General features: G+C 39.8%; 1 protein-coding gene across 3 annotated transcripts in view; it reads left to right on the forward strand.

Annotated features, from left to right (window-relative positions):
* Nucleotides 1–18,832, forward strand: part of DENND1B (DENN domain containing 1B) — a 173,399-nt gene that overhangs the window by 138,506 nt on the left and 16,061 nt on the right. For all 3 annotated transcript variants that reach the window (XM_083506774.1, XM_083506773.1, XM_083506772.1), the window contains 5 exons: nucleotides 1,350–1,440; nucleotides 3,079–3,119; nucleotides 3,598–3,666; nucleotides 8,672–8,728; nucleotides 9,680–9,790. In XM_083506774.1, the coding sequence (XP_083362900.1) occupies nucleotides 1,350–1,440; nucleotides 3,079–3,119; nucleotides 3,598–3,666; nucleotides 8,672–8,728; nucleotides 9,680–9,790 (369 nt within the window). The remainder of the gene's footprint in view (nucleotides 1–1,349; nucleotides 1,441–3,078; nucleotides 3,120–3,597; nucleotides 3,667–8,671; nucleotides 8,729–9,679; nucleotides 9,791–18,832) is intronic.

Genomic DNA, 18,832 nt, shown 5'->3' on the forward strand with positions numbered 1-18,832 from the left:
CCAGCCGCTCGGAAGGAGCCGTCGCTCCGCCGGGCAGCGCCTGCCTGCGCGCCCCTCGCTCCCTGCGCCGAGGATGGCGGGGGCGCCGGGCGCAAGGCAGCGCCGGGGCTGCTGGGCAAGCGGCAGGTGCTGATGCAGTTTTGGGAATTCCTGTCACAGGGAGCAAGGCAGAAGCGGATGACGGGGCACGTTCCCCGGGGGAGCGGGGCCGGAGGATTAGCCAGACTCGCCCGCCTCCCTCCCACGGCACACTAGGCAACGTCCGGCGGCACACTAGTGTGCCGCGGAACACCGGTTGGGAAACACTGCTCTAGGCTGTGTACAAGAAAACCAGTACAATAAAACTAAAAACGAGTTAAAACAACAACAACAATTTTATTATTTGTACCCCACCCATCTGACTGGATTGCCCCAGCCACTCTGGGCGGCTTCCAACATATATAAAAACATATTAAAACATTAAACCTTAAAAAGCTTCCCTATAAAGGGCAGCCTTCAGATGTCTTCTAAAGGTTATATCTCCTTGACATCTGATGGGAGGGTGTTCCACAGGGTGGGTGCCACTACCAAGAAGGCCCTCTGCCTGGTTCCCTATGGATTCACTTCTCGCAGTGTGGGAACAGCCAGAAGGCCCTCGGTGCTGGATCTCAGTGTCCAGTCTGAACGATGGGAGTGGAGATGCTCCTTCAGGTATACAGGGCCGAGTCCTTTTAGGGCTTTAAAGATCAGCACCAACACTTCAAATTGTCCTCGGAAACGTACTGGGAGCCAATGTAGGTCTTTCAGGACCGATGTGATAAAATCAGATTTCAATTAAAAGGCTGCCTGGAACCAAAGCACCAGGCGTTCAGCAGGAAGGGGGCCTGTCTGACCTCACCTAGTAGGGAGTTTCACAAAAGCGGGCCCTTGATACTGAATGCGTGGTTTCTTATGGATGAATGCCATGCATCTAAGCCATGAAGGGACACTAGCAGTGACTCTCCCAAAGGTGCCAGCGATCAGGCAGTGCTCCTTGGATGCAGGACAGCCAAGACGATTTCAGCATCCGATCTTAACACATGGGTAGATTCATATGGGCGGAGATGCTAATTCAAACATTTAGGGTCCAGGTTGCTTTGAACTTTTTAATATAATTGCTAGCACCTTAGATATGGCCCATTAGCAGATTGGCAGCCTGTGGAATCCTCTCAGGAGCATCATCAGAGAATTAGCTGACAATAATGGGGCTCCTTCTGTAACTCTGGCACTTTCTGTAGTGCTGTGAACAAATAAGAATTAAACAGAAGATTTGAAACGTGAACCTTCAACAAAGACATAATTGCTTTCATCCACTTTTTTTCTTTTTGCAGTTCATTGAAGGTCGACTTGCAAAGCTAAACGCAGGAAAAGGGTTTTCTGATGTGTTTGAAGAAGAAATCTCTTCGGGTGGCTTTGGTGGAGGTATAGATTTTTGTCCATACTGTTTGGGTCTTTTCATTCTCGTTGCGTTGAAATTATCGTCGTCGTTGTTAAAATTTCTATACCACCCTTCATCCAAGAACCACAAGGCGGTTTACAATGTAAAAACACAGAAATTCCTACCATAGTAACGAACAAAACCAATAACACCCCCCCTCCCCCATTTAAAAGGGCATAGATGGTCATGAAAGAAATAATGGTGGTTTTTAAAATTGGTTTTCAACATGTTGTTGGCCTTCACCACCATGGTGCCCAGTGGCCACGACTGAGGTTATGGAAGGTGTAGTCAGAAACAGCTGGATGGCACCAGGCAGCTGTAGAGAGTTCTCATTATTTCACTAAACAGATTAATCGATATACAAAATGGATGCCGTGTTACTCAAAATGCAAAACAGCAAAATGACTTCTTCCAAAACTGGAGGGGAGAGGAGGTTCCCATTGCTCTTCCTCATGCAACCCATGTATCCTAGCCATTTTTGTCCCACCTGAGCTCTGAGTACAGAAAGGAAAAACAACCTGGATTTCGCAACCACCTGCCATGCAGAAAACCTAGGAAGCTGCCTTATATTCCAGTATTGTCTATTCTGCCTGACTTCAGCTCTCCAGACTCTAATGGCGGAGCTGTTTCTCCCTACCTGCTACCTCATCCTTTAAACCAGGGCTTGAGCCTGACACCTTTTTTCATTGTCAGACATGCACTCTCATCATTGAGAGTCCCATCCCATTTCTTCACTAGAATTTGCTCCCGCCTGCTATACAGGTGTTTGTTTGACAGGAACGTGCATTTTGGAAGACGTGGTTCTGCCACCATCGTGTGTAGTTTGCAGAAGTGGTTTATAAGAGGTGAGGTGTTTTTTTGGCTGTACCCCAATGTGCAAAGTAAACAGAATTTCACTCCGCCTCTAGCTGTTAGGTTTATTATTGAGTTTAAGAGGCTTTTGAAGCACTGTTGTAAAATCCATATGTAGCTTGGGAAACCCTTCACATTCTCTTTCTTTTTAGCTCCGTTTATTGGATTGGAAGTTTCCATTGCAGCAATTGTCATTGCCTCTCACATTATCTCAAAATCAACAATCCGTTCTCTCTTAATGTTGTCTAAAAACCAAACCCACGAGTCTTGCTTGTGCTGCTAAGTAAAAGGAAAGCTTCCTCTTTCAAGCAGTCAAATTTTAACTTGACCGTTGTGAGCAATTTAATAGAGTAATAGTGCCCAGTAAACGTGTATCTGTTTGTAGTTCTCCCATTTGCCTAATTTTCCTCACCTACAAGGCAGTAGCTACTGTAGACAGCAAAGGAAAAGAAAAATGCCATTTAATACTCTAATATATTACTCCTTATTTCCACTGTATGAAACTAATATTCTAATACAAATTCCTGCAATTTTATTCAGTTTTCTTCATATTTGGTATGGGCATTCTCAGGAAAAACCAACACATCTTTTTGTTTTGTTTTGTAGTAAAGCAGAATACATCATGTTGATGTTCAGTGAGGTTTCAGTCTTTTACATTCCATAGAAAGTTGGGACTGCATGTAAATATGTAAAGAATATTATGTGTTTTTGGACAAACAAAATTTTAAAGGAATCCTACCTTTCTGGTTTCTCTCTCATTTGTGTTTTAGGAAATTCAAGGTCATATCACCAGTGGATGTATACAGTTAAGGTAAGGAAGTGTGTCAATGTATTTAAAATGTGCCCATGGCTTCCATCTATTGCTATAATGTAGTATTCTCATTTAGCAAATTACAGGAAGATGTCTAGGAATTTGTACAATAGATATGGAAGCATATGCACAATGAACTTCTGTGCAAGCCTCTCTCACACAACTTCTGTTTATACAATCAGAGCTTATGAAGGAGAACTTCCTGGTAGATTGTGCCCTATATGGTTACATTAAAAAGCATTGATAAATGTGTCAGCCATAGGGATGACATATTATAATGCTTGGGCTGTAGCAGACAAAGGCTGACAAAATGCAGCTGTATAAATCTTCTGAGAGGGATATCGGGGAGTGACAATGGCAGTGGTGAGGCCATTGCATTTTATTTTTGCTTTGCAAAACCTTAACCTTTAATTATGCCGGGAAGGTGATCAAGGTGTGTTTTGTGTATTTCAGAATATTTATGCATTGTATATTTCAGAAAGGAGGAGCCCTGATCAACACAGCTATGACCCGAGCCAGCCCAGCTATGAAAACAGCATACCAATATGTAAGCTCTAGCCCTGTTCTGTTTCATTTTTCTGCAAACTGCATGTCCTATTCTAATCTAAATTACTGCAAAAAAAATTTAAAAAATGAATTTATTTCCAGAACAGCTATTACAGCTTCCAGGAACTAGGGTTGGCAAGAACAGGACCATAACTCCCCCAGTCCTCCTGTTCTTCTTGCCAAGCTTAACTCCAGGATGCAGATAGTATTTTCTCATTTTTACCGTGATGCAGGACCCAACCTAGTTCCTTGCTTAGAAAGGGAACGGAATAATAGAGTGGGTTGCAAGCAGAGAAGAGGACTAATTTAGAGTTCCACCAATTTCCAGGCTTCCTAGTATGCTGGAGTTTGCATGCAAATCATACTCACTGCTCACTATCCAAACTAAAGGCCATTTTTGCCAGGTATACACTGGTACCTTGGTTCTCAAACTTAATCCGTTCCGGAAGTCCGTTCCAAAACCAAAGCATCCCAAAACCAGCGTGTGCTTTCCCATAGAAAGCAATGTAAAACGGATTAATCTGTTCCAGACTTTTAAAAACAACCCCTAAAACAGCAATTTAACATGAATTTTACTATCTAACGAGACCAATCAGTCAGTCACAAAAACAAATTAACCAAAAAAGCCTCAAAAACAAAAGTGCTAAATAAATAACAGAAACAAAAGTGCCAAATTTAATCTGTTCCGGAAGTCCGTTTGACTTCAGAAATGTTCAAAAACTAAGGTTCAGCTTCTGATTGGTGCAGGCGCCCCGGAAACAATAGCCGACAGCCACATTGGATGTTCAGCTTCTGAAAAATGTTCAAAAACCGGAACACTTACTTTCGGGTTTTCAGCGTTTGGGAACCAAGGCGTTTGAGTACCAAGGTGTTTGAGAACCAAGGTACCACTGTCGAGGGGAAATTCATTTCACTCACACACAACACAATTTCAGTTTGGTAAAGCAGCTTGGCAACGCAGCAGGGAAACTCAGCCCTTTCTTCCCTGTACCCAGTGTTTTGGTCTAAACTTCCAACCTCTCCCTCCATCCTTGTGAGTGATTTTCTCCATATAGTACTAATTCGATTTCTCCAACACCACCGTTCTGGCTGTGAACTTTCTTTACATAGGCCTTCGTCTCTATCTGAGTACTGCACCCTCAGTGACTTTCAGATGAGCATTATCTGTCTCTTACTAATATTTTTTTTCTTCAGCACTGCAGCGAATTCCACATCATCACATTTCTAGATAAAGATTGAGAGGGAAGTCAATTCCCCCATCAATTTTTTAAAAATTAGTTTTTATTAAAGATGTTCTTGTGTTACAAAACAAGCAAACAAGCAAGTACATATAGTGTTTCCACTTTCAATTCATAGTCTTTTTCACAGTTTGTTTACTTTCGTGATGAGACACTATTGTCATAGACATTGTGCGCTTGGGGGGAAAGGCCACAGGGATTATGATAGTCTATCTATTGCATAGTGTTTATGCAGTTCTTTGTGCCAGCGTCATGTGGGTAGGTCCTATCTCTGTCTATCTATCTATCATTTATCTATCTATCATCTATCTATCTATCTATCTATCTATCTATCTATCTATCTATCTATCTATCATCTATCTATCTTTTAATTGGCATTGCAAGAGATTGGAGGGTCCAGAGCTTGGTTGGTTGCGTTCAGTTGGTTGCAGTATGGTTTTTGTTTTTTTATGTGTGTGTATGGGGGGCAGATGACACAACCTTGACGGCAGAAAGTGAGGAGGAATTAAAGAATCTTTTAATGAGGGTGAAAGAGGAGAGCGCAAAATATGGTCTGAAGCTCAACATCAAAAAAATGAAGATCATGGCCACTGGTCCCATCACCTCCTGGCAAATAGATGGGGAAGAAATGGAGGCAGTGAGAGATTTTACTTTCTTGGGCTCCATGATCACTGCAGATGTGACAGCAGCCATGAAATTAAAAGACGCCTGCTTCTTGGGAGAAAAGTGATGATAAACCTAGACAGCATCTTAAAAAGCAGAGACATCACCTTGACAACAAAGGTCCGTATAGTTAAAGCTATGGTTTTCCCAGCAGTGATGTATGGATGTGAGAGCTGGACCATAAAGAAGGCTGATCGCCGAAGAATTGATGCTTTTGAATGATGGTGCTGGAGGAGACTCTTGAGAGTCCCATGGACTGCAAAAAGATCAAACGCATCCATTCTGAAGGAAATCAGCCCTGAGTGCTCACTGGAAGGACAGATCGTGAAGCTGAGGCTCCAATACTTTGGCCACCTCATGAGAAGAGAAGACTCCCTGGAAAAGACCCTGATGTTGGGAAAGATGGAGGGCACAAGGAGAAGGGGATGACAGAGGACGAGATGGTTGGACAGTGTTCTCGAAGCTACCAAGCATGTGTTTGACCAAACTGCGGGAGGCAGTGGAAGACAGGAGTGCCTGGCGTGCTCTGGTCCATGGGGTCACGAAGAGTCGGACATGACTAAATGACTAAACAACGACAACATGGGGGCCAGGGTCAGTTTAGCCATGTTGATTTGTATGCTATTGCAGGGATAGGGCATTGTCTTGTTGTGCTGTATGTGTGATTACAGGGAGCCACACTGGGGTGACGGCATCCTCCTTTGCTTGTCCTCGTGCTAGTTTAAGTTGGTTGTTTATCCTTTCCAGTATGGCGACTTCCCATACATTTTGGTACCAGTGGCCTATGTTCACTCCTGAAAGGTCCTTCCAGTGTCTAGTTATGATATTTCTAGAGTTCCTTCATCAGTTTGTGGATTGTTAAGATATTGGGGTTATATGCCCCTTCCCCCAAATAGCTGGCTGGCTTGCTGCAAGTATTCATGCCACAGCATCTGACATTTTGCCACAAGTACACACACTTGGCTTCACAGCAACCTTGCAAGTTTAGTAACCCTTCCCTCTACATGGGGATTATCTTCACGTTGGGAACGCTCTGCGTGTGAAGGAACAGCAAGGTTAAATGCCAAACACAGAGGCAAAGGGGAGCCTTCCTTGCCTGAAAACTATTATTCCAAATCACAGCCTTCCTTTGAGGCTCCAGTCATCAATAAATAAATCAGTTCCTTAATCTCTTTTTTAAAAGAGAATTTTTAATTGTACATCAATTCAAAATCATACCGAACATATGAAGAAAAATAATCCAGGTAAATACATTAAAAGCACTGTGGATTCATGTGCTCATTTATAATTTACACGCAGCTCATTAACAGGTTGTCAGAAAATTACCCTTCTCTTTTTTCCACTAGATTTTCCTCCCTCTATTTTGCCAATTATATCTCTTCATCTGTTAGTGCTGAATGTGCCCACTGCTGGGTCCCTCCTATGTTGTTGTGGCCCCCTTGGGGCTCAGCTGATGGTGGCTATGGCAGTGACCATCTGAATTTCCCACAATGCCCTGACCTAGCATCACTCTGTAGCATTGAGGGAAATTAAAATGGCAGCTCACCATATATTGCCACTGGGAAACCCAGACATCACTGCTGTGTTGCAGCAAAGCGTTGGTGACCCATTGCTACCCCAAGGTGCCGTGTCATGATGCTACTCCTTCCTATACCCAAGCTCAACTTTTCAGACTTGTTTGGATCAGTCTGAAAAGATTGCTCAAATGTATATCAGAGTATGGATACTGCTTTTATGTGTTGCAATGCTTTCAAATAGGCATAGGGAGACATCTGAGTGTGTTGTCACTTGCAAGCAGAGCAGTGCAGAGGGACCATCCGAATGCACATATATATTTAAATTCAGTCTCAGTTACCAGTTTTATTGTGTTTATTGCGAGGCCCATTTTTCTCCCCAGATCCTTGAAATTGTGAGCGACAGTCCCCATCATAATTTAGAGTTAGTTGCCCCCGGTTGACTTCTGCTTTGCCCGACAGCTATATGTGTGTGGAAAGCCGCTAATCATTGTAGGAATTCTGCTTTAGGAATTCCAGTAGCTAAGCTGCATCCAAATGGGTGAAGAAGAAGAAGAGTTTGGATTTGATATCCCGCTTTATCACTACCTGAAGGAGTCTCAAAGCGGCTAACATCCTCCTTTCCCTTCCTCCCCCACAACAAACACTCTGTGAGGTGAGTGAGGCTGAGAGACTTCAGAGAAGTGTGACTAGCCCAAGGTCACCCAGCAGCTGCAGGTAGAGGAGCGGGGAAGCAAACCTGGTTCACCAGATTACAAATCCACTGCTCTTAACCACTACACCACACTGGCGGTTGGAGCTCCCCTGGCTCTCTTAAAACTTAACCTTTTCTTTAAGAAAACATCCACTACCTTTTATGCAATGGGTGTGTGTGGTTTGAAGCAATTCAGACAACGCTGGATTTTTCTAGTGTTAATTACGAATCCCGGTTTGATGTATTAATTACTCAGTTCATGGGGCGCTGCAAAACGCGGAGGTTTCACCTGAAAATGCTGCAAAACAACCGCAAAACTTTGGCACCAGTTTGGAGGTGATCACAAATTTTGGGGTTCATAGTTGATTAAGCTGTGTGAGGTTATTGCATCTCTGAATTAAGGGAAGTTCTAAGATTCATTTTTATGCAAGCTGATATCACATAGTGGAATGAAACTTGACTGATATTTTTGGTGCAACAAAATGTAAACCTAATAATGGTGTCAACTCAAAGATGCCACAGTTAGCAACATCGCTGCATAAAACGACACAACTGGAACTCCATTGCCATAACTTTTTCACTATTCAACAAGTGGTTGAACTAAGTCTTTCTCCAAATATACCATCATGCACAAAATAACTATTAAAGAAATATCATTTAATTAGTGGCAGTTGTTTTTTCTTTTTGGTAACCCAGATATACATATGCTGAGATACAATTTTTAATGCACTCAAACCTTATTAACAATCATGTGTGAAATTAGCAAGGAAGTAATTTCCTTTCATTATACCACATAATGTGAGAGATTTAATTTTTAATTAAATTTCACCTCATATGCAGCACTCTTCAAACCATTGTTTTGCAAAGCCATTTAGTTCTTTTTTCTTTTTTTTCTAGGCAAAAAATCATGCAAAACAGGGGATAAAGGAGGTGAGAAGTAAGTTAAAACACAAGGTATGTAACAGAATTTGTACTTTCTTACCTTGTTTCTTGCTTCAGTTTGAAGCACATACCTTACAAATCCCACAAGATTTGTGTTTTTAATGACTTTTGAAATATGCTTAGCCCTTTGTTCAACAATACATTTTTTATAACAAGCCCTCTGGCAACTATCTGTCATTCTATGCATCCACTCGAATAATCTCTTTATTGTTTGCATATTTATCATGGAAAAACAGAGGTCTTCAAAGATACGTTAACAGGATGTATGTTTTCATAAAGCTGATTGCTTTGATATCACAATTGAAGCCTTTGCTTCAAGCTGAGAATTTAAGGCAAGCCAGTTTTACCAGAGAAATGTAATTCAGAAGGTGTAGTTGTCTAACTTTCATGAGATCTGTAAATGGTGGCAGTATTTTAGCATGCTGAAATCCCTTAACTTTCAAGAGCAGCAATATAAATGTATTGGAGGCATGTCGTCAAGGCATTGTTTGTTCGTTTTAAAATTTTTATTTGTTTTCCTGCAATATTTAATTGTATAGCGAGTACTTTTAATATTATTTCTCTTCTCCTTCAAGCGTGAAGGCTGATTACATGAATTGGTTGTTAATTGTTCTTCATGAAAGCTTCACTCTATTTAAAAGTTATTTGGCAGCTTAAACATCTTGCTATGAAGTTTAAGTTAATTTTGGTGACAGTTTTTATGACATCTTTCCCCCCATCTGTTTTAGCAAAAGTGATTTAGTACCATATATGTGTGTGTATGCAGTGACTAACAAAACAGAGATATTAAACTCTTAAAGAAATATCTCTGTTTGTTAGTCTCTGTAATAAATAAATGGTTTTAGTGATTAACTCTGTCCTTTGGAATACAGAGTAAAACTGTCTGAAATTCTGTTTGACGCTTTAAATGTTGCACATATAGTAAATGCATAAAGATTTTTCAATCTTAATTTTATTCTGTAGGAAACAGAAGATGAGTATGGAATTTGTAGCTCAGGTTTTGTGCAATATACTCCAGTCTACACATTGCATAATCCACAAAGACTTAGCACAGAGAAAAGAAGACTTGGGCAGGTAAGGTAATTTCAAGAAGAAAAATCCTCTTGAAAGATATTGAAGAAATATGATTTATTCTCTTTGTCTGATGGGTAGCATAAAAATGTATAAATTTGCCTTATACTGAGTCAGACCACTTCTCCATCTCCTTCAATGATGTCTGCTCTCTGGCTAGTAGAGGTTTTCCAGTCCCCCCCCCCCCTTCAAATTGGAGATACTTGTGGAACTGAAAGTATTTGGAATTGAGAGCATTTGGACTACCACTGAACTGTGGTCTGGCTCTGTATAAAGCATGTAAGTTTGCATGCTTTTGTTGAAATAGAAAAGAATGCTACTTGTGTGTGTTGAAATTTGCTTTAAAGGGGCACAAAAATTTGGATGAGTGTGGTTTCAAACATCTACTCCAACTCATCTCCATGCATGCCTGTGATTTTGTTATTTCAAAAATATGTCAAACCAAAACACTGAGAAGCTTAAGTAAATATCATTTATGTTCATGCCAATGTTGAGCATTAGCTGCCACATTAAAAGTATTTGTACAGAATTATTAATGGAACAAGGTACCATAGTCAAAGATTCAAGAATTGTAAGGCACATATACATTTTAGATTCGTGCTGCCTGGACTTACTATCTAGTAAAGCATTTTCTTGCTCTCATTTTCATACTTTGTACAAGTATTAATCAGAAAAGATAAACAAAAATATATTGATAATTGATATATTTGTAGATACTCTACTGATTCTGTAATTTTTCCTATCTTACATAGCGTCAAATTATCGATTTGACTTGGTCTAGAAGTTAGATAGCTTTTTAAAGAGGGCCATTAATTGTTATGATTGGTTATGTTGCCTAGTTTTGGAAGTGGGAGAGCTGTTTGGAAACAACAAGCTTTTTATGATATGAGGCAAAACCTCCTTAAATTTTGGCTCAGCTCATAAATAAGATCGGGCTTATTTCGAGCTACTGCTTTTGTAGCGACCCTGAAATCCTAGCAAACTGCAATTCCAAAATTCCCCGTTGCATTGACAACTTCCTGTTACTATGGGTTTCGGGCCAAATGAAGTCCTAGAGGAACAGTCCCCTTCCTTGCACCCTCCAATCAACGCTGTTGGAAGGTAGGTTTAGGGAAAAGGAAATGGGACCAAGCTTGCAAGGGAGTTCCTTGGGGAGGGTAACTGCTGAAGAGAAAGCTGGAGATGGTGGATGCCTTGCGGGTAAACATTTGGCATGAGAAAGGTCTCTTTGCACTCTGAAAAGAATGACTCCCTTCAAATCAAGATAGGGACAGTTTGTCCCTCTTTTGTCATGTCTAGTTGCAATAAGTAATGTATGGTAGCAGGTCCTGTGTGTGTCACCTTTTAACATTGCTTGCCCATTCTAATGGGTGGAACAGTGCCAAGCCAGAACACTTGAACTCCAGGATCTATTTAAGCAGTGCTTTATCTAACTCTGGTTCGCCAGAAGCGGCTTAGTCATGCTGGCCACATGACCCGGGTATGCCGGCTCCCTCGGCCAATAAAGCGAGATGAGCGCCACAACCCCAGAGTCGGTCACGACTGGACCTAATGGTCAGGGGTCCCTTTACCTTTACCTTTATGTATGAAGACTAAACCCTACTTCTCACAGATGTTCCCCTTCCGGCTGCAGATTGGAGCTCATCTGACTGAGTATTCCATGTAAACATATTTCTTGCACAGAGAAAAATAGCATCTCAGGCGAGAACCCTTCTTCCTGACACCTAATATTCACATATGAATGGAGCATACTATTGTGTGAGCCCCCACCTGTCATCTGAAGTGGCACAGTCCAGACACAGGTTTACATACCTCAGCGAGAGCTAGGTGTGAAAAAGGTACCATGCAATAAGAATTGCAGTGCTATCTAGTATACTGGTCTTCGTGTTGCTTGTATTGTTAGGTGTGAAAAAGGTACCTGGGCTCTTTGAGAGCGGGAGTTATAACCCCAAGTCTCCAAATTTTAGGCATACACTTCATTACTTTGGTTACTAGTGCCAGAAAACTAGGAAGATTGTTAGTTTTCTGAGCAAAATACATACAAACGTTTTCAGATTTTAACTTCCATGTTATAAGAATATCGGAAAGTATGCTTGTAGTCAAAGAATATCACTCACAAAATGAAATGTGTTCAGGACACTTTCCCCCCTTTTTTTCTACATTCAAATATTTTAAATAACTTCCTCTTTACTAATGCTTTGGGTGCACATTGGTTCCCAGAGTTATGATGACGAAAAGTCAATCTCTGCTCTTGACGGTAAACGCTGCAAATAAAGCTATATATCCAGACCTATGCATCGTGCCATGAGCTTTGACGTTAAACATGCCACAAAATGTTCGTTAAACTTTTAGGGTGCTGACTCTGTTGCGGCTGAAACAACAAGCACAGCTACCCCTCTGAAAATGGTTCACGTTTATACGTATTTAGAGACTCCATATGCAACAGTAGTCAGAGTATTTTTGTTGACCTGGGAAGTCCTTGCAACTCAAGGACTGTGAGCTCCCTGGGTTGACTTTGAGCCTGAATTCCAAAGTGGAAGGAGATTGCTTCTCGGTTATTTTGTAAGCTAAGATTTGTAGTTCACTTTGCTTGGCTAAACTGTAAATGGTGGCAGATGATAACGATGATTAGTAATTAGTAATAATGATGATGATGAATTAGTCGGCATGAATTAATGTTAGCATAATGCTTCTTGCTTTCCCACCATGTGCAGATAAACATTAAATAAGCTTTGTATTTCTACCCACCTTGAAAATCACTTTATATAAAAGGGTAACCTGGTTTTGTTCATGACTGCTGTGGCACAGACTGTGCAAGGCAGTGGGCACAGATTTTCACATCTGCCATGCTTGCTTGCTACATAATCTAAGACAGGTTAAAGAATTTAGCTGATACTGTATTGTGCAATTATGTTGGAGTTTGGTGTGTGTATGACAGAGAGAAAGCAAGATAGATAATTCATCTTTGGTGTGTCTCCATATATTTCCCAACCCTCTTTGCTGCATAAATCATTTTCCCCATGCCAACATAACAATGTCTATGGCAGCAGAACATAGGAACAAGAGTTGTGCTTAAGAATCGGTGCCCAAATCTTGATCTTTCGTGTGTGTGTGTGTGTGTGTGTGTGTGTGTGTAGAGCAGCAAAAGGGTGTAGGAAGAGATTCAATTGTGTGAGTATCAATTTTAGACTTACTGTTGAATCCCTTAGTCTACAAATTATTAGAAGTAATTTATGCATATTTGTGTTTTAATTAGGCAAGAAGGCTATATTCAGTTTTAAAGAGATTCATTTTTGGTACATGGTGGTAAACGACTATATCTGTAGCTTCTCGGTGTATGTTCCATATAGACACTCAGTGCATCAATTTTTTTAGCAACCCACTTCTGTAAATATTTAATATATTGACAACTGAGAAAGCAAATAGTACATGTGAAAAAATCTGAACTGCAAATGTATAGTTAACACGTTTAAGCATTATGACAGCTAGTGTGTCATCTTCTACCACAAGTTCAGTATGTTCTGTAAACTGATATAGCAAGATCTGTTTTATCTTTGTTTTCAATATATAGGTATCTTTTAAATGTAAAAGACATTGGCAATTTGTAGTTTTAATTTGAATTTTTACACTGATCTATTTTTATCCATTTGTTACATTCATGAAAATTAGAAATCTACTGATATATTGCCCAGTTTATTCTATCTGCTGTTCCACATTAATTGTTCAGTAATGGAGCTAATCTTAATAAATCATAAATTTGTTGCATCATTACTGAGAGCTGCATGCTGGCAGAACACAATTTATTATCTATTTTACATATTTTGTACAAGTTTTGAGAACAGTATATTCTCTATGTTCTATGCATAAACTAGGTAATCAAGACACCCAACATTTAATGATGGGCTAAGGATTCTAGAATTAAAGTGTTAAACGAATGATTTTTACTATTAGATCCCAAACATTTTTGTCTAGGCCAGGTTTTTTAAAATCTGTTTTATACTGTAAGATAAAGCTTAGCAGTCTTTAATTAGTACCTATGTGTGTCTGAATTACGATTTTTATATACTGTATTTAATTTCAAATGAATGTGGTCTTTGCTACACTTACCCTAATTTTGGTTTCTGTTCAGCAACCTTTAAAAGAGTGCCAGTGCAAATTTTACATCTACAGATTGCTTATCCTGTGCTACCTTGGGAAATATAATGTGGTCTTCTAAATAAAAATGAGCCCAAAGATATATAATATTTTCTGTTCAATCCTAGCTCTGGGAGGGAGTTTTAAGGTGTTTTCTATTGCTTTCTCCTGAGAGATAAATATTAAACTCGTCATTTGCTAATTTATTTAAAAGGCGGAAATTATTTGGGGCCGAGGAGTTTGACGAATTGGCATTATGAAACAGTATATAAAACCAAAGTCATCTTCATTCTTGAAGATCATGTTAATGCCATTGTTTCTGACATCATCATTAGTAGCACTGTCATTTTCTAGAGCAGAATATGAATATGCTTTTCTACCCCAACAAATAGTAGTTTGTATGCCAGTCCACTAATTAGTTCAGTTATTTCCTGTTTTTTTGATGAGGTTTAAATAAATGTCAGGGGTAGAGCCATGAAGATCTCCCAATTAGGCTTTGCGTTTGTAAAATCCAGCCCCTTTGCTTTTGTGTGAAGATGACAGTTCCAACTGCCGCGTCAGTCTAACAGGGCTCAAGGGAAAGGCTACTTCTCTGCTTTTATTGAAAACAAGGCCAGTTTGCCCATTGAGAATAACCGCATTGGTCACAGTGCAGATCAGTTGTTAACAATGAATATTTACTAATCTCTATCACAGCCAGCATAGACTTCTTCTTTTTCGCGTTGTCCAATCGGGAAGGCACTTTAGGAAATCAGTGAATTAAAATGCACCAAAAGGAAACGAGACGGAGAAGTAAATAATTTCCACCGCAAACTATTTTATCGTTAGCAGGGCCTGCACCTATTTGTGTATTAATCCTGCAAGTGGTGGAGGGGGAGACCCCGAAACAAAACACAAATGAGAAATGGACAATTGATCTTTGCCTAAGATGTTCCGAAAAGAATTGTTCTATTTCTGTAAGGCGTGTGTGTCAGCCTCCTCATAGCTATTCTGGGCTGTTTGGTTGTGGGTGTGCAGAGGGGGGGGGGTGGGGGGTGGAAGAAGAGAGCGCTTAACTGCACTGCAAGTCAAAATTAACAGATGGATTGCCCTAAGCAAGGGAAAAACCACCACAACAAAATCTAGTGAAAGTGGAGGACTGAAGCTTTTTATTGTAAAGCCTTATTAAAACCTTGGCATGTATTTTACTGTTAACTCTTTCGTGCCTTCACGCCTAACTGATAATTCCTGTCTCCTGCGTAAATTAGATCGAGAATAGCTTTTCTGATAAATATCAGAATAGATCCTAAAAAGGAAAGTGAAAGCAGATTATGACATTTTTCAGCGTTCACAATTTGATCGCAGCTACATGTCTTTCTCCTTACTTCTTTCCTTCCTTCAAAAACAGGCATCATAAACTATTGAGCTCTTACTTCTACAGATTCTGGTGGTTGGGGTTTTGGGGGGGGGCATTGTTTGTTTAGCGTCCATATATGTCACTTTTCAGCTGAATGGTAAAACAAAAAATTCTGTTTCCAGAGCATTTCTTAAAAATAAGGATTTCCGACAGAACAAAGGCAAATATACTGGCAGATTTCTTTGCTATCGTGAATTTGATTTCCCTCGTATTCCTTTTCACACAAGCATCTTCTCAGCTGATGGGATAGGCCTTGATCCATTTAAAATGAAACATTTGAGAGCTTTAAATAGTTACTGGCTTATAAAATATTGTTGCACTTTTGGCAGAGTCCTGTGTAGCAGAGCCATGAGAACATTTTATAATTAATAAGTTAGCAGTGCATCCTTGTCTCCAATGAAATATATATAAGATTTGTACCTTGAGGCATGCGGTAACTTGTAGCTGCAGTAAAAAAAAATGACATTTGGGTACAAAGTGTGGATTTTTCAGCAAGCCCAGCGCACCTCGTATCAATATGCATGTTTCAAAAGAGCAAATGAACTACTTCTCCTAAAGATACTATATTTAAATTACCGTGTGCTTTATTGTTGAAACTTTGTTTTAGCAAAGCTCCAGCAACAAAATAGCAACAAAATGTTTGGATTTTGTTAGCTGGACTTTCTGTTGCATCCTGTCCCAAAGGTTTCAGGGGTAGATTACAGCATGTGAAATACCATCAGTAATAAAATCTCAAATAGAATTAACGAAGCCCTCAGAAAAGCACCTCAAAATTTGTTGTATGTTGCTTCGTGGAGGGGGGGAAAAATCAGAGTGAAGCAAATGGATATTTTGAAGTTTTATCCTTGAATAAGAAAATCCAAAGGCCATATTAAACGATGCAGCTTCCTAAGCGAATGCATGCCATCCATGTTGCAGTGTGTGTTCATTTGTAGATTCTGTTTTACACATGGCAAATCTCCTGCAGGCTGGCATGTTGGATCATTTTCAGAAAGGAGCATGTTCCTTATACATCAGGAACCTCCCTTCTACCCTCCCCCTCCCCCTCCCGCCTGCCCGACCAGCAGAGAAATGGCATACTCAATAGTTCGCTGCCCTCCTGTCCTGCCAGTAAGGAGTAGGTAGGGATGGATACAGTGAGCAAATAAAACTCAATCCTGGCAGGACAAAAATCTCATACTGTGATCTGAAGATTGCATGCAACAAATTCAAAGTCCCGCTTCCACATAATAATTTCAGAAACTGGAAGAGGAATACCTGTATGTTTTCATTCGGAATTAGATCAGCCGAAAGCTTTGGAGAATCGTATTGTGGTTTATGCCCACATAACTCCAGTCCTTCCACTGTGTAGTTCTCTGCTGGAAATTCCGCACAATTCTGGGGCAGCATTAAGCCCTATCTGGCAATTTAAGTAATGTGAATAAAATATTATATGTGACAGATGTCATATACAGTAACAGTGAGCAGTATTGAATGTGTGGTTTGGTAGTATGCTTCGTTTTAAAGAAAAGATTTCCAATGGAAAAATGGTTAATTCAGTCAATTAGGAAAATATTTTGGACAAGAGAAATCATAATCTATAAATTCACTTGGTAATGACAGTTTTTGTTTTAAAAGAGGATCTTTTGTCTTTTGCATGTCAATTATGATCCCTCTGTATTGCAAAACACTCAGCATATCTTTTAATTAAAAACAAAAAACCTATACTGCTAAAAATTTACATTGTAGATTACAAGACTGCCCTCTGGTGGTGTAAATGCTTTCACTGTATGTAGACAGTGAATGCTGCATGCTGAGCCGTAATTCTTTACAGCTGATCAGCTTTAAGAAACAAAATATTTATTCTTGTCATAGATTTTTTTAAAATAGCAATAGTTCCTTCAGTGTTTCATCTGATATAATCTTTTGATGCTTATACCAGTCTAGACCTGCCTTCACTGTGACTTCTGCATAAAGCCATCACCCCCGTTTATCATAGCTGTTTGAGGCACACAAACACAATGTTTTCCTGGGCTTGCCCAACAAGTGTGGGCTTTTGGCCCCTGATCTTCCGAGTGTGCTGTGAAAACCCAAATGGAACAATAAATGGCAATGGCGCATTTCCTGAGCACTTTTGCATGTCCCACGCCCTTAATTCACTTTTCCACATTTAACGGGCTTAACATGCAATGTGTTCTTCCCACTAAAAACAAATAGTGCCTGAACCAACACAGCTTTCTTTGTTTTGATCAGCCTTTTCTCCTCAGACTAGCTTAAGGGGAGCTATAAACATGAAATGTAAGGGTTCAGTCAGATTCGTGGTGTTTTATGGTGAACACAAATTCATGAAAGTTAGTAGAGCCTGGCTAAATTCAACCAAAGTCCATTTTCTCCAGGATCCTGTTTCTAACTGTTGCCAGCCAGATGATCTGGGAAACTCGCAAGCTGAGGCAGAAGGCAACAGACTTTGTCCTGTAGCTTGACCTCAAATAACTGGCATTCATAGCTACAGCGCCTCTGAACGTGGAGTTTCATCTAGTCATGGTTGGTCGTATGCCCTATTCGGGTCATTTAAGTAAATGGCTTTCACTACACATTTAGCATGAAAGTCCCTAAATAAATTATGCATCGGTGAAGAAGTATTTTCTTTTGTGCATTTTGAATATACTACCAAGTGGTTGAATTTGGTTAAAGAATCTGGTATCACATTTAGTTATTTGAAACAAAGCTTTGTGGGCAAAATGGTTTTGCCAAGTTACAGGTAGGTCGCCGTGTTGGTCTGCTGTAGTCGAAACAAAATAATAATAATAATAAATTCCTTCCAGTAGCACATTAGAGACCAACTAAGTTTGTTATTGGTATGAGCTTTTGTGTGCATATCTGAAGAAGTGTGCATGCACATGAAAGCTCATACCAATAACAAACTTAGTTGGTCTCTAAGGTGCTACTGGAAGGGATGTTGGTTTGGTTTTGGTTTTGGCAAATTTGAGATCTTGAATATCACTATATCATGACAGTTGCCTATGGTTATGGAAATGGAGAGGCTAAGCATTTTAAAATATAGTGAATTACATAGAATCAGTTCCATAGAATTCATTATTGAATAATAATAATAATAATAATAATAATAATAATAATAATAATACTTAACAGGTCCAATAAAAGGTGGCATTTCATCTGTTCTGCATCTCTTGATTATTATTTTTTAATTGACAATGTTCAGAGATAGTTTGCATCCATGATTTTTCTGTATGGTGGCATACAACATGGCTATTTATCATATCTGCCATTCTGCTACTAGTTTTAATTTTTGTAAAATCTCACAAATGAACTTGTGAAGTATATCTCTTCATTTTGGCCTATTTTTTCTTTTCTTTTCTTCAAATTTAGTTCCCTTCACTTTTCCATACAGCTCCAAAGGAAAATTGCTAGTTGTTCAGTGTGAAGGTACCAGTAAGATATTAGTAAACACACTGTTTTATTATACAGATATCACCAGCAACACCTAGTGGATTCTGCAGCCCTTTTCCTTCCCT

Source organism: Podarcis liolepis, assembly GCF_965112155.1.
Source record: "Podarcis liolepis genome assembly, chromosome: 6".
In the NCBI taxonomy this organism is placed as follows: Eukaryota; Metazoa; Chordata; class Lepidosauria; order Squamata; family Lacertidae; genus Podarcis; species Podarcis liolepis.